This window comes from Lissotriton helveticus, chromosome 3_1, assembly GCF_964261635.1.
Source record: "Lissotriton helveticus chromosome 3_1, aLisHel1.1, whole genome shotgun sequence".
Classification (NCBI taxonomy): Eukaryota; Metazoa; Chordata; class Amphibia; order Caudata; family Salamandridae; genus Lissotriton; species Lissotriton helveticus.
In genome coordinates, this window is record NC_136061.1 from 1,028,213,621 (window position 1) to 1,028,230,076 (window position 16,456).

General features: G+C 47.2%; 1 protein-coding gene across 4 annotated transcripts in view; it reads right to left on the reverse strand.

Annotated features, from left to right (window-relative positions):
* MAP3K20 (mitogen-activated protein kinase kinase kinase 20) overlaps positions 1-16,456 on the reverse strand; it is a 1,120,268-nt gene that overhangs the window by 28,914 nt on the left and 1,074,898 nt on the right. For all 4 annotated transcript variants that reach the window (XR_013608752.1, XM_078681552.1, XM_078681553.1 and 1 more), the window contains one exon: positions 8,323-8,473. Coding sequence is in view for 3 of the 4 variants with exons in the window: in XM_078681552.1 (XP_078537678.1) it covers positions 8,323-8,473 (151 nt within the window). In the remaining variant the exon portion in view is untranslated. The remainder of the gene's footprint in view (positions 1-8,322; positions 8,474-16,456) is intronic.

Consider the following 16,456-nt stretch of genomic DNA (forward strand, 5'->3'; position numbering starts at 1 on the left):
GAAACGCCCGGTGCCCGCTACGGCCAGTCCAGCCCTGATTCTGAAACCCAAGAAGTGCTGTTTTCTGTTTTAATATTTCCATATATGCCTCCTAGATGTAATAAATATTATCCAATGTATCTCTTAATATACTTAATTTCCTAGTTTTAGGAACCACATAAAGAATGCAGCTCTACGTTATGTAGATTGTAACATACACATGCGGTCTAGAGGTGGTGCAAGGGTACAGACCTTGACACAAAGGACATGATAAGCCCACACATATTTTACCAAACAAAATCTCATGGCAAATCAACACTTTCATGATCACCGATAAGACTGCATATCTTCACAATATCGATCATCACAGCGGCACCAAAAAAAACCTCTTCGTTTATTAGTCTATTTTTTGCCTAAGTCATTTGAAATGTGAAAGGTCAAACCATAAATATAAGGAGAACTGTATTTAAAAAAATGATTCGTGACTGAGCATATCATTGGTGTATCTGAATTGCTGCATTTTTTTTTTTAATGGGGCCAAATGTACTATTTTATTCATGCAACGTAGCAGTGCAAAGAACGTGGCTGTGATACATTCAAGTTCAAGTTCAGGCATTTATAAAGCGCACTACTCACCCAGAGGGTCTCAAGGCGCTAGAGGGAGGGGTTCACTGTTTATCGAATAGCCAAGTTTTCAGTTCTTTTCTGAAGGAGATGTGATTCTGAGTAAGGCGGAGGTGGGTGGGGAGTGAGTTCCAGGTCTTGGCAGCCAGGAAGGAGAAGGATCTGCCACCCATGGTGGTTTTTCGGATGCGCGGGACTGCGGCGAGGGCTTGATTGGATGATCTTAGTTGGCGGGTGGGATAGTAGAAGGACAGTCGGGTGTTGAGGCATTCGGGTCCTAGATTATAAAGGGCCTTGTGTGCGTGGGTAAGAAGGCGGAAAGTAATTCTTTTGTTGACGGGAAGCCAGTGGAGGTTTTTTAAGTGACCGGTGATGTGCTCTTGGCGCGGGATGTCTAATATGAGTCTCGCTGATGCGTTTTGGATGCGCTGGAGCTTTTTCTGCAATTTTGTTGTAATTCCGGCGTAGAGTGTGTTGCCATAGTCCAGTCGACTCGTGACCAGTGCATGGGTGACAGTCTTTCTTGTTTCGAGGGGGATCCAGCGGAAGATCTTTTTGAGAATGCGAAGGACGTTGAAGCAGGAGGACGATACGGCGTTGACTTGTCTGGACATTGAGAGAGAGGAGTCTAGAATGAAGCCAAGGTTACGTGCATGGTCTGTGGGTGTGGGCGCTGATCCCAAAGCGGAAGGCCACCAGGAGTCGTCCCAAGCTGAGGGGGAGGATCCAAGGATGAGCACCTCCGTTTTGTCTGAGTTGAGTTTTAAGCGGCTCTGTTTCATCCATTCGGCTACTTCTTTCATACCTTCGTGAAGGTTGTTTTTGGCGGTGTTGGGGTCTTTGGTGAGGGAAAGGATTAGCTGGCTGTCGTCGGCGTAGGAGATGATGTTGAGGTTGTGTTGACGTGCGATGGAGGCGAGGGGACTCATGTAGACGTTGAAGAGGGTGGGACTGAGTGAGGAGCCTTGAGGTACGCCGCAGATGACTTCGGTGGGCTCTGAGTAGAAAGGGGGGAGTCGGACTCTCTGGGTTCTCCCGGCTAGGAACGAGATGATCCAGTCCAAGGCTTTTCCTTGTATGCCGATGTTGTTGAGGCGTTGTATGAGGGTGTTGTGACAGACAGTGTCGAAGGCGGCGGAGAGGTCGAGTAGAATGAGGGCCACTGTTTCCCCGTTGTCCAGGAGTGCTCGGATGTCGTCGGTCGCCGCAATGAGGGCGGTTTCGGTGCTGTGTTTGGCTCGAAAGCCGTTCTGTGAGGGATCCAGGGAGTTGTTGGATTCAAGGAAGGCTGCGAGTTGGCTGTTGACGGCTTTCTCAATGACTTTGGCCGGGAAAGGGAGGAGGGAAATGGGTTGGTAGTTTTTCAGTTCTGATGGGTCTGCAGTTGGTTTTTTCAGAAGGGCGCTGAGTTCGGCGTGTTTCCATATTTCTGGAAAGGTGGCGGAGTTGAAGGAGCAGTTGATGACATCGCAGAGTTGGGGAGCGATGATGGAGTCAGCTTTGTTGAAGATATAGTGGGGACAGGGGTCAGAAGGTGAGCCAGAGTGGATTGAGTTCATGAGGCGAATGGTATCTTCAATGGTGATTGGGTTCCAGGAGTTGAGGTAGTTAGTTGGAGGGGTGGGATCAGAAGGGGGTGGGGTGAGTTGGTCATTGGGAATATTCTTGAAGCTGTTGTGGATGTCGGCAATTTTGTTGTAGAAGAAGGAGGATAGCGCATCACAGAGGTCTTGGGAGTTAGTGATGTCGTTGGATGCTGCGGGAGGGTTGGTGAATTCTTTGACGATATTGAAGAGTTCCTTGCTGTTATGAGAATTGTTGTCGAGACGATCCTTGAATGCTGATTTCTTGGCGGATCGAATCAGTTGGTGGTGTTTGCGGGTGGCTGTCTTGAGGGAGGCCATGTTGTCTGAGGTTGGTTCTTTTCTCCAAATCTTCTCCAGGGTGCGGCATGTCTTCTTGGATTTTTTAAGGTCATCATTGAACCAGGGAGCCCTTTTGCTGAATGATTTCAGCTGGTGTTTTTTCAGGGGTGCTAGTTCGTCCGCACTGTGGGTAATCCATTGCCTGAGGTTTGTGGCCGCTTGGTCTGGGTCCGTTGTTAGGGTGGGAGTGTTTTGGCAGAGTGATGCGAGGAGTTGGTCGGTGGTGATTTTGTTCCATTTTCTTTGGGGAATGGGTTGTGGACGGTTGTGGGTCAGGGTTGTTTTGTAGCTGAAGTGAACACAGCTGTGATCCGTCCAGTGGAGAGCTGTAGTGTGATCGAAGGAGATGTGCTTGCTGGAGGTGAAGATAGGGTCGAGCGTGTGTCCGGCTGTGTGAGTGGGGGTGTCAACAAGTTGTTTGAGTCCGAGATTGGACAGGTTGTCCAGGAGGGTGGTGGTGTTGTTGTCGAGAATGTTGTCAAGGTGGTAGTTGAGGTCTCCTAGAAGAATGTAGTTCTCGGAGGCGAGGGCGTGCGGGCTGACGAAGTCAGTGATGTAGTCGCTGAATTGAGATCGGGTGCCTGGGGGCCTGTAGATGAGGGTTCCTCTGAGGGTGGTCCTGGGGTCGGTGTGGATCTGAAAGTGGAGGTGTTCGGCGGTTGCAAGATTGTCGTCAGAGCTGGTTGTAATTTTGATGGTGTTTCTATGGACGATGGCGATGCCTCCTCCAGTTTGATCGGTGCGGTCTTTTCGAATGATCTTGTAAGTGTCCGGTATGGCTATGGCGATGTCGGGGGCAGAAGATGTATTCATCCATGTTTCAGTGAGGAAGGCGATGTCAGGTGACGCAGTGTCGATTAGGTCCCAGAGTTCGGTTGCGTGTTTGTGGACCGAGCGGGTGTTCAGTAGGATGCATTTCAAGTCGTTGGGTTCGGAGCTGAGTGTGGAGGAGGTGTGTTTGGTGAGGGTTCTGAAGCAGTTGAACTTACAGGAGAGGCAGGAGAATGGGCCGTGGGTACGTCCTGGGGTAGCTTCGCAGCAAAGTGGGGTGCGTCCGGCGTTGAGGGCGAGGAGAGTAGCGGCATCATAAGTGACTCTGGGGGGTTGGGAGCGGCATAGGGCAGGGGGACGGGCGCTGGGCGCGGTCCAGGCGCGGACGGGCGTAGACGGGCTTACCTTTGGCGCACCTTCGGCGCGACTCGGGCGCGATCGCTGCGCGTGAACGCTGCGCGCAAATACTCCTGTCATATATGGTGGTGAGGGGCGAGGGCGGGTCAGCTGGGAAGGCGGGAGCGGGGTGGAGACTAGGGCAGGGCGACCAACAACAACAACAACAAAATGGCCGGCGGCCTTACAGGATCGATCAGCTGCACTGTAACTGCAGAAATCGAAGGTTTCCTCAGTGACACACAGCGCAAAGCGGCAAAGATAATGTGATGCCAGGCAGGCAGCAGTGCGATTGGATAAATATGGTCAGGGCAAGCAGCGGAGCGGCGCTGAATAATTAAATGAAAGCAAAGCAATGATACACAGTACAGCGCGATGCAGTCAAGTCAATGCAGTGTCAAGCAGCAATGCAGTAGCAGCCAGAGCGTAACGATACCCAACAGAGAGGCGAGGCGGGTCAGGGAGCAGCGTGGGGAGCGGCCGTGTCTGCAGGGAGCAGGACGGTCACAGCGCGTTAGGGTCAGAGTGCGGAGGTAGTGCTTAGTGGGAGGGCGGGTCAGCTGGGAAGGCGGGAGCGGGGTGGAGACTAGGGCAGGGCGACCAACAACAACAACAACAAAATGGCCGGCGGCCTTACAGGATCGATCAGCTGCACTGTAACTGCAGAAATCGAAGGTATCCTCAGTGACACACAGCGCAAAGCGGCAAAGATAATGTGATGCCAGGCAGGCAGCAGTGCGATTGGATAAATATGGTCAGGGCAAGCAGCGGAGCGGCGCTGAATAATTAAATGAAAGCAAAGCAATGATACACAGTACAGCTCGATGCAGTCAAGTCAATGCAGTGTCAAGCAGCAATGCAGTAGCAGCCAGAGCGTAACGATACCCAACAGAGAGGCGAGGCGGGTCAGGGAGCAGCGTGGGGAGCGGCCGTGTCTGGAAGCAGGACAGTCCCATATATGCTTCTGCTATCCTCTGCCCTGGCCATTTCCACCTGCCTAACCCCATGCACACTCCTTTGCACTATAGTGCAAATAGGTCTACATGAGTCTAGCACAGGTTTTACTATTCTCAGACTTTCTTGTACCCTTTTCCCACTTTGCATGTATGCTGCACAGTGCATCACACATACAAGCTTTGAACATTTTGGTGAAATAAAATTTTTCTCCAACTTTGGGTCTGCCTTGAGAAGGCATACAGTCTTGGGGCAGAGCCCTGTATGTTTTGCATCAAAAACTGGGAATGGTTTCATAGGAACACCCATGTACTACCCACAGCACTTGAAGCAAAGAATTGCAAAGCACCACTTTGTCTTACTTTAAGGCTACTTTCCAGAGCAAAATATTTTTTGCGCTGCAAAGTAAATCCTAAATCAACATTTTTTGCTGGATACCTTTTGGTGACTTTGCTGCAGTGCAAAGTGTTGATAAATCTAGCCCGAGGGCCATCTTTAGTTCTGAGAGTGCATGCAAAATATGAGCCTGCAGTGTCTTCTTACAAGTGGGTGATCCGGACCCTGACTAGACAAGAACTTTTGTGGAGAGAAAATAGCCGAGAGGCGCCGCTGGGCTCTCTGTGTAGAAAGAGGGAGAGGAGTTCCGCTGTCCGAGAATCTGTTTTTTTTTCCTTAGTAGCAGATCAGTCAAAGTTCTGCAACCAGCTGCCTCTGTTTGCTGCCAAGCGAGAAAGATCTGGTGGGAGGGCCTTTGGGTGAAGGATTCCTCAGGCCATCTACACAGTTCACACGGGTGTGGCGGGAGCTGAAAGGGATGCGCCCTAACAGGACCATAATCAATGGCATAACATAAAATGATAGCTTCCCCCTGCAGAATGTGATGTGGGGTACCTGTGTCTCCCATAGATCACTGTTATTCAATGACCTGAGACTGACTGGGGGAAGGGGGGAGGGGGGTCTCTGAAGGGTAAGGGTCTTCCCAGCACTGCAACAGGCTGCAGAGGCCTGTGTTAGGCCCCTCCCCATAACGTTAGTTACTTGCCCCAAAGGGGCGCTGGCTAGACCTGAAGGTATCAGAGCACTTTACATAAGGTTCCACATAGTTGCAAACTTATATCAGTTACATATTACCAACGATACCAGTAAAAACATTTAAGGAGCATAGAAGAAAAGGAAAATGGAGTGAGAAGGGTAAGGGGGTAGGGGAGAAAGGGGTAGGGTATAGATACAACGGAGAGACGAAGGGAAAGTCTGCCCAAGGTCCGGCTGGGTAGGTGACGGCCAAGGGGGAACTCGCAGCCCATCTCCACTTTAGCTATTAGGTAGCTCCCCCGGGCATTGGTCAAATAGCTAGGTCTCAACAGAAAAACATTAAAGGGATAGAAGGCAAGAAGAAGAAAGCGCAGAGGGGGAAGGGGGTAGGGTGAAGAGGTAGGAGGGTGATATGACAGAGAGAAGAAGGAACGTCTGCCCAATGTCCGGCTGGGTAGGTGACGGCCGAGGGGGGATCCACAGCCCATTTCCTCCTCAGCTAACAGGTAGCTCCACCGGGCATCGGTCAAATGACAGGGTCTCCACAGTCGAGGGAAAGTTCGAAGAGTACATGTCCTAGAGGGAGAGCAGGATCAAGGTCAGGTAAGGGATGTGGTTAAGATCAGGTCAGTGACCGGAGCATCGTGGAGAGACCAACTGAGGTAGCCATCTTGAGGTCAGGCAGGGGGTCTGTGACCTTGGTGTTAAGTTCAGACGGTCCCAAAAATTCCCAATGACTCAAAAGCATAGGGGGTGCAATCTATGCAGTGAGGCGGCAGGAGGACAGGGCCAGTGTCCGCATGTCTTCAGAGGGGGTGAGTGATGCCTCCAGAGTCATTCTCGCAGAGTCAGGGAGCAAATCTGGGTCATCCTTATAGGTGTGAGTAGATTAGCCAGAATTGAGTGTTTGAGCCAAATTTGAACAATGTTTTGATTCTGGCTCACAAACTCCTTCTTTTATAGTCGGCATTGGAATAACTCGCTCTGAGAAGTCAAATGTTAATGCTTCGCTTGACAAGATATCTTCTAGTGCGTGTGAGCCGTTAATCCGGTTGTTCAAGGTATTTTGATTTAAAAAATTGGAAGTTGATCTGGGTCTTTCATCTAGAAATGGAAAGGACTCTCAATCTGATTTGGTCTATTGGTTATCGACAGTAAGATTCATCATCCCAAAAGGGAAAGAGTTGCACCTAAAATATTTGTTGACTTTTGTCTAATTTGATTTGATAAGGGGAAGAGTGCTGTGATTTTTAATTCTGCTTTCAGTTTATTTTTGTTTTACTGTCATCGCTTTCAGTCCGAATGCTAATTAAAGGCACTTTAAACAATGTAAACAAAAAGATAGATGCATCCTAGCATAAAAACAAAGCTACTTTACCTTTGTTGAAAAACTTGACAGCCAGTTATTCCCTTAGCAAACAACCCATTCTTTACACATATCAAGCACAATTGTCACTGAAAGACCGGGTGAACCCTTCAGTGCGCATTAACACAATCATGTATCATATCTTGCATTGTACAGTATTTTCATATTCACGGAATTAATATGTGTTACAACACATATTTATTTAACAAGTTAGGGGAGTGTGAACGGCAACAGTGGTATTGGAAGCCTTACAAAATATTATGATATAAAAACGAAACACAATATTACATTTGTTGACATGTTTACTTTTGTGTGGCACTGAGTAGCCACTACTTCCTTCAGACCGCTGAATATGTAAATCTAAAAAACAAATAAAAACACTAACACAAAAACAGACAACTCAAAAAAAACTCAAGAGGGAGGGGCAGATTTACAAGCCCCCTGCGCCACCAGTACGTCACTTTTTGTGATGTACTGGTGGCGTATTTTACTGCTCCATATTTACAAGGACAGGAAGAGCCACTCTGCGTGGCTTTTCCTGTCCTTGTAAATATGGCCCCTTTAAACGCAGCGCTTTGCGTCAAAGGGGCGTTCCATGGGTGGTGCTGTGGGGTGTTCCCACGCAACACCCATGGAACCAGACACCTTTCCAGATTTACGAGGAATCGTAAATCTGGAAATGCGTCTGAATGCTATGCCTCCCCAGGAGAGGCGTAGGGAGGCGCAACAAGGAGAAATGTTATAGAAAGAGGAAAATGCCTGTAGTGATTGTTTTTGGGCAGCACCGTCCTGCACAAAAACAATCCCACCTTGACGCAGGCATCCTTGCACCATGGTATGGGACATGGCAGCTGTTTATGCGCCAGCACAGGGGAGAGCACAGGAATGCAACATATTACTGTAAATATGTCGTATTCCTGTGCTTTGGAAGTGCTGCCGCGTGGCACAGCCAAAGGGCTTGCGTTGCCGCGCTGGGGCACTTCCTCGGAAATCTGCCCCAGGGAGCTTAACATACTGTGCAGTTTGTATGTGTTACAGTATTTATAATAACTTGGAAAAGAAACTATGTGACAACACAGAAAACCAAGCGTTGCTACAGAGTGTAACTACAAATAATAAAAGTCCTAATTACACAATGAATTAAATCAACAAACACACCAAGGCTGTGGGGCCATTTGGCCTTTCAAACACAGCAGGATGATAAAAAAAAAAGCACACATAGGTAAGCACGATGATAAAACAGCACACATAGGTACATTCCATCCTGAAACTTACTTGAGTTGGACCTGCTGTTTTGCTTGCTGTCTGAGTTTAACGTTGGTGTCTGGATTGCGAGCTGAACTGACTTGACTGCATCTTGCGCTTTCGTGTTGCTCTGCTCAACAATGTGGACGTGTCTGGTCATCTTTGGAGATTTGACATCACTCTGTCAACATGAAACGAGAGTGACTTCTGTGCAGCAGACATGTCTTCATACACCATGTGCTGCTGTGAATTAATGCTGAAGCTCTAACGTGCAAGTCAGTTAAAAAAAACTGCAATGATGCAAGTGCTTATTGGCAATAATAATACTAGCAATCAATACATTACTTACGCAGATTCCCATATCGAGACCAAGCACAGTAGATCTCGTAGTTCGGCCCGCATATGAAATACTTTGAAACGTAAAATAATGTCAGTTGATGACATTATTTCACAATTGAACATTAGCCGGAGCATCTCTGTACAAACTATAAGTGAACTATTGCAGGTTATAAACATTATGCAAAAAATGCAATATTTTATGCATGATAACAGGCTAGTGAAAATGAATATCTCTACCATGTTATCACGAATAATAACAATATTATCTTAATGTGCTTTTCTTATTATAATGTACCAAACTGCCCATTCTAATATATTACACAGTATTGAAAACCCTAATTTGTAAGAACACCAGCTCCATCCACAAGATGGCTGCATTCATAGTCCCACTGATGGGAAGTGTCCAAGGCTATGTGAATCAACACCAATCAAGCAGGTCTTTTTATGCCAGTAAATATTCCTGTAATTAAAGTTAATAGGATACCTATTGCAAAGTTAAAGAACAATTTTCTCAGTAGAAATGACATTGACATATAATTTAAGTAAAAACAATCTTAACGTGTTCCATGATTTTCAGGCATTGGCCATGTTTTGCAGGAAACCTTCATAACAACTGTGCATGAAGTAGGAATGACCAAGAACCTCTTGCAATGGCGAGTACAATTATTGTTAGTAAAACATGGGTGGGAAGCAAACTTCTTGTAAAACAGTAAATACATTTTTATATCTACTTAGTGTGGAATAATTGAGGACTAGTGAGTTCAGGAGGTCATCTTGGAAAATGATGTCTTCAGCCAGGTTCTGAACACGATCAAGTAAGGTTCTGCATCCAGATTCTATGGATTCTTCGAATTGCTTATCATAATCATGTTAGATCAATACTCTAACCTAAAGCAGCCCTGTCAAAACAAACACAGGGGCATAGGCACAAGAACTCAACGCCGCTCTAGTGTCAATTTTTGAATTACTTAAACAACAAAAGGATGGCCAGATAAATTATTCCAATGTGTTCACACCACACCTAGCCAATAATCCTAAGCGGGCAAACTTTCTATTTAGTAATTTTTACTGATTTCATGATTTTACAAAAAACATTTAAATACATCCAGACATAAAGCATACTCAATTAGCGACATTCACATATAACACCATAGTACAAAAAACATTTAAAAAACAATATAAATAGAAAACATTCATATAAACACCATATACAAACGAGGGAAAAGAAAAGATGCCTCTAGTCAATCAGTTCATGAGGCACCAGTCCTAATAACATAAAAACAAACAAGCGGCCGTTCACTCCCTTTTGCGGGCCTGCTTGTTTGACTATGCGGGAACCTCTAGATTTCGAGGGTCTAATGACAGGGGGACTTTATCCTGAATTGCAGTCCTGTAACACCCTTTTTAAATCCTGTTCCAGCACAGGGTCAATGTGTTTCGAACCCGGGCTTTATTTGAGGGTTCTCCTCAGGACATGGACTGGAAAATGGCCTGCACTGTAATTCTTTTAGTATTCCTAGGGCAACTGTATATAGTTCGTGGGGAAGCAGTGGTACTCTCACGGTGGTAATTCGTGACTTGACCGCGATGCGCTGTGGCTTGTGTGAAACACGGTCCTCCGGACCTCTTGGTAGAGTGGATCCGTATGCAGTCGTGGTTGTTATGTCGAACGACAACAATTCTTCCTTTACTGGTTGAGTCTAGATTTGTATTCCGTTTGTTTGTTGTCCTTCAGTCCGCCTACCGGCTGACAGCTTCCGCGTAGGACGTCCTTGCGCGTCACGTGATCACACAAGCCACAGCGCATCGCGGTCAAGTCACAAATTACCACCGTGAGAGTACCACTGCTTCCCCACGAACTATATACAGTTGCCCTGGAAAGACTAAAAGAATTACAGTGCAGGCCATTTTCCAGTCCATGTCCTGAGGAGAACCCTCAAATAAAGCCCGGGTTCGAAACGCATTGACCCTGTGCTGGAACAGGATTTAAAATGGGTGTTACAGGACTGCAATTCAGGATAAAGTCCCCCTGTCATTAGACCCTCGAAATCTAGAAGTTCCAGCATAGTTAAACAAGCAGGCCCGCAAAAAGGAGTGAATGGCCGCTTGTCTGTTTTCATGTTATTAGGACTGGTGCCCCATGAACTGATTGACTAGAGGCATCTTTTCTTTTCCCTCGTTTGTATATGGTGTTTATATGAATGTTTTCCATTTATTTTGTTTTTTAAAATTTCTTTTGTACTATGGTGTTATATGTGAATGTCGCTATTTGAGTATGCTTTATGTCTGGATGTATTTAAATGTTCAGTAAAAATTACTAAATAGAAAGTTTGCCCGCTTAGGATTATTGGCTAGGTGTGGTGTGAACACATTGGAATAATTTATCTGGCCATTCTTTTATTGTTTAATAAATTAGAGTGGTCTAGGCCAGATAGTAAATAGACCCAAGCCTTCTTTGGTCCCACCATTTTTCGAATTACGGCAGCTTTTTTTTAATCGTCATATGTACAAGTTGCCGCTAACTGCAGTTAGCAGCACTTTTCCGACGTAAACAATAATTTTTAAGATCACCACTTCTGTTAGTGGGACTTAACGAAAATGAGATGCACGGTGGGCTTTCCCATGCAAAAACCGCCACTAACCCCCTTCACAATATTTACAATGAAATTCCCATGTGGCGAAAACCCCCCAAAACTGCGCTAATTCCAGTTAAAGGCAGTTTTCGAAGACCAGAAAATAGCTGGTCTTTAAATTGGTGCAAACACTTGGGGCCTAATTTCAGATGTTTTGGTGCTGGAAAGCGCTGTAAGGAATGTTGCTGTGCTGCCCTGCAACAAAACAAAAGGGCAGAAATACACCCTATCAATTTGATAGGGTGCATTCTTGGCCCTCATTCATAAAAAGTGTTGCATCGCTGTGTCAAAACAGCGTTGCAACACTTTTCACTGTGCCCTCCTTGCGACACCATGGGTGGGCCTTATTCAATGTACGACGCTCCATGTCGCAATCAATGCCAGATACGTCTGGAATCCTGACGTATCTAGCAGTGCTAAAGTCACGCATTGCTAGCATTGCTACAGTTGTGTTGCAAGCCTGAGGGACTCCAAGAATGCATGGGGCCAGCCTATCCTTATGGCACTGGGTCACCCTAGCCCCTGCCATGAGGCAGGCGTAAGGTTTTGACGCAGTGGTGTCTTAGAATTGTCGCAGTGAAACCTGAGAGACTTCACTGCACTAATCCTACAAGGCTTTGTTGTGTGGGAATGCCTACCATGCATACATCATACCAGACACAGATATAAAGTGGCACAGGGTTTCACAAAGTCACGCATATGCCTAGATGCGTCACTTTGTAAATACCTGCGCCACGTGGTGCAAGATTCAAGCTGCAAGTACATCAAGAAAATTACGCACTGGCGGCGATAAACTGCAGAAAGGGGCTCAGGATTAAGCCTTTTTGCCTTTTTCCCCTACAATGGCACACAATGGCTACCGTGCGCCAACATAGGCACCCTTGAGCCATGGTGCAAGGGTGACTGTGTTGAGGAGTTTATTGATGTGGCTCCATCTCGACTCGAGACGTCTACAGGTGCGTCTGGACTAGTGGAGGGTGGGAGTGAACCAGTTGGCGTTCTTGGAGAGTTGTTTACCTGGTCTTTTCTTGAGGGGTGTCGGCTCAGTTTGAGATCCATCTGTGAAGGTTGTGCGCTGTGGTATTGCCGTCTGTAAGCGTTAACAGAGTGGTGGTGCTGAGGGAGTTGATGAGAAGTTCTTCGGTGGCCTTGGTACAGCTGCAAGAGGGGATGGGGCGAAGATGGCGGTGGTGTACGGTGGATGTGGTGAATAAGTGATGTATACAATGATCGTCGGTCCACGAGAGTTCTGTGGCGTGGCTGTGGTTGAAGTTCCCGCTGGTGAAGAAGACGGGCTTGAGCGTGCGACCGGCTATGAGAGTCGGTGCGGTGACTAGCTGCTTGAGTCCGATATTGGCAAGGTTCCCCAGGAGGGGGTGGTGTTCATGTCACTGGGGTTGTCCAGGTGGATCCTGAGGTCTCCGAGTAGGATGTAGTCAGTGGATGGGAGAGCCTGGGGTGCGATGAGGTCTACAATGGGATCAGTGAATGGAGGTTCATGGCCCAGGGTTCCTATAGACAAGGTTGCCACGGAGGGTGGTGTTGGTGTTGATCAAAGTTTGGAAGTGGAGGTGTTCCATGGTCACCGTTGGGTCATTAGAATGCGGGGTCAGTCAGAGTGTGCTTTTGTAGACGATGGCAATGTCAGGGTCGTCCTTGCGGGTGATTTTGTAGCCGTCGGGGATGACGATGGTGATGTCTTGTCCGGAGCAGAGGTTGGTCCAGGTTTAGGTGAAGAAGGCGATGTCTGAAGAGGTGGCATCATGGGAGGTCCCAGATTTCTGTGGCATATCTGTGGAGGGACTGCACAATGAGGATGATGAAGTTGAGCCGGTCGGTTGTGCTGTTGGTCAGCTGAGCGGCAAGAGGCGCAGGTGTGGCAGGAGGTTAACTTGCAGTTTCGGCAGGCGCAAAGTGCAAGGGTATTCTTTGGTGATGCTAAATGGCAGGCGGCGTGGAGTCCAGAGTTGAGGGCTGGGAGGGAGCTGGTGTCGTAGCGGTGGAGTGTCTGAGAGGCAGGGTCCCTGGTGCTGGGCATGGTACAGGGGTGGACGAACGCAGACGGCCTTGCCTTTGGCTTGCCTTCAGCGCACCAGTGACTTTCCTGCTGCACACGGCCGCATAGCGTCCACCATTAGGTACTGCTGCAGGGGGGATGGACAGCTGGCAAGCGGGTAAAGAGGTAGAGGACACAGGAGGGTGCGGGGATGCAGGGGATCGTAGCGGCAACGAGGGAGAGGATAGGGAAAAAGGATCTGCAAAAAAGCACCAGAAAAACAAAGCCAAACAAAGCAAAGTTAAAAAAGTCAAAGGTAGAAAAGCAACAGGGAAGAGCAGAAAGATGAACAGGAACAGCAGAAAAGAGGGACGGGAGGGCAGTCAATCTGCAAAGCAGTGACGCTCTACCACTGGTCCACCAGGGATGAGGCACAGGCAGGAGTCTGCGTGTGGTAGAGGGACTCAATCACCTAACCTCCGGGTCAGAGGAACCAGCAGCAACAGATGGGGACAGCAGCAGCAACCAGATGGTGCAGTGCTGTGGGAAGAGGCAGTCCACTAAGGGTTCGTCCCGCGTACAGCCAAAACCAAACTAACAGGGGGCAAGGAAAGGCAGCACCACCTGGTTTCCTCTTCCGATCTAACAGTAACAACCAGATTCCGTGTTTCCCAGTTCCCCAGCGAGTAACGGCTGATCAAGCTACATTTCCAGGGGCCTGGGCCTGAACCGTCCCCTGTGCCCCTGCCACCCACTGCCACCAAGGGCCAATCTCAGTGACTTGAGCCAGTTAGTGGAGTCCCCCACTAGTCATGTGCAGTGCCCTCAGTGATGTAGGTCAGTCGCAGCGCTTGGATTGCTCAGGGCACTGTGTGCATCACCCACAGGCGCTAGACCTGGGCCCCACTCGCCCCAGGCCTCCTCTGCTATGCGTCCCACCTTCTCCTCACCTGGACATTGCCACCAGAGCTCAATTTACTGCACTCTCTCCAAATCTGTGACCCAGACAGCAAGATCCTCAGCCAGGTGGGATTTCACGAGCCTGGGAACAGCAGTCGCCGTCAAGTCCGCTGGGGAACCTCCAGGTGCAGGTAAAGCAACAGGGCCCACTTAGGGGTGAATTTGCAGCCCTCCCACCACACAAGTTTGGTGCAGCTCAGGGGCCTCACTGTCCACAGCATCCGGCCAGCGCAACATCCTCCTGCCTGTGATGCAGAGAGGCGTGGCCCACAATTGGTAATCTCCTCTGTGCACCCCGGTGTAGTGGTGGCACTTGGTATACGAATCAGACATCCCTACGTTGGGGCGCAGGAGCACCTCTACCGTTCACAGCTCCAAGGTGCACCAGGCAGTCTTCTCACACAGGTCAGCAACGGGAAACAACCATTACAATGCAACTTTTACAACGCACTACCATTACAACAAAACTTTTACAACGCAAAAACCATTACAACGCATGTATTTACAACGCATGTTTTTACAACGCATACCATTACAACGTAAGTATTGGTAAGTATATAATTATATTTTAAATTTTATATGTTTGGTTTTTTTTAAGGGGTATTTTTAGGGTTGAGGGTCAGTTTTTAGTTTTTGGGTAAAGGGGTATTTTTAGGGTTCAGGGTCAGTTTTCAGTTTTTGGGTAAAGGGGTATTTTTAGGGCTCAGGGTCAGTTTTCAGTTTTTGGGTAAAGGGGCATTTTTAGGGTTCAGGGTCAGTTTTCAGTTTTTGGGTAAAGGGGCATTTTTAGGGTTCAGGGTCAGTTTTTAGTTTTTGGGTAAAGGGGTATTTTTAGGGTTCAGGGTCAGTTTTCAGTTTTTGGGTAAAGGGGTATTTTTAGGGTTCAGGGTCAGTTTTCAGTTTTTGGGTAAAGGGGTATTTTTAGGGTTCAGGGTCAGTTTTTGGGTAAAGGGGTATTTTCAGGGTTCAGGGTCAGTTTTCAGTTTTTGGGTAAAGGGGTATTTTTAGGGTTCAGGGTCAGTTTTCAGTTTTTGGGTAGAGGGGTATTTTTAGCGTTCAGGGTCAGTTTTCAGTTTTTGGGTAAAGGGGTATTTTTAGGGTTCAGGGTCAGTTTTGGGTTTTTGGGTAAAGGGGTATTTTTAGGGTTCAGGGTCAGTTTTGGGTTTTTGGGTAAAGGGGTATTTTTAGGGTTCAGGGTCAGTTTTCAGTTTTTGGGGTACAGGGGTATTTTTAGGGTTCAGGGTCAGTTTTGGGTTTTTGGGTAAAGGGTTATTTTTAAGGTTCAGGGTCAGTTTTGGGTTTTTGGGGTACAGGGGTATTTTTAGGGTTCAGGGTCAATTTTGGGTTTTTGGGGTACAGGGGTATTTTTAGGGTTCAGGGTCAGTCTTGGGTTTTTGGGGTACAGGGGTATAAGGTAAAAATAAAATAAAATAAAATTTAAATTAAATCAATTAAATGAAATTAAATAAAATTAAATAAAATTAAATTAAATTAAATTAAATTATATTATTTTCAATTATTTTAAATTAAAAAAAATTAATATATACTTACCAATACTTACGTTGTAATGGTATGCGTTGTAAAGGTACCTGCGTTGTAAAAACATGCGTTGTAAATACATGCGTTGTAAAAGTTTTTGCGTTGTAAAAAATTCGTTGTAATGGCATGCGTTGTAAAAGTATGAGTTGTAACGTCATACATCCGTCAGCAACATGTCTCCATGTGACCTGCCATACTTCGCCACCAGGTAAGTAGATCGCCAATGCCTCAATGTTTACCGCCATGGCCCCGCAACTCAACAGTATCTCTGCCTCCCACTCCAGGTCACAGACGCAGGCCCAGCGAGGTCTCTGGGCCCCAGGGACTGTCAACGATTTTAAGGTTTTGGCTGCCATGATGTTGCAGGGAGGTCGCTATGATAAGTGATGCATCACCTTGTTTCATAACTGTAGACCTGACTCTGCATTTCCTCTTCCCCCGGGACTCTGGCTGGTCATCCTGGCTGTTGGGGGTCTGCAGGGGTTGTTGATCTGTACTGCACTTAGCCCTGGCTTCTCCATTCTGCGTTCCATTGTTTTTATTCCTATTTTTCTTTGGAGGTGAACTTATTGGCTATTTTTGCCTCTAGAGGCAAATTAAGTCATGTTGGGCTGACTAACATGCGTTTTTTTCCGCTAATGGGCCTTTTGTCACTTTTCTCCTGCTAACGCCAACATTTTTATCACCTTGACACTAG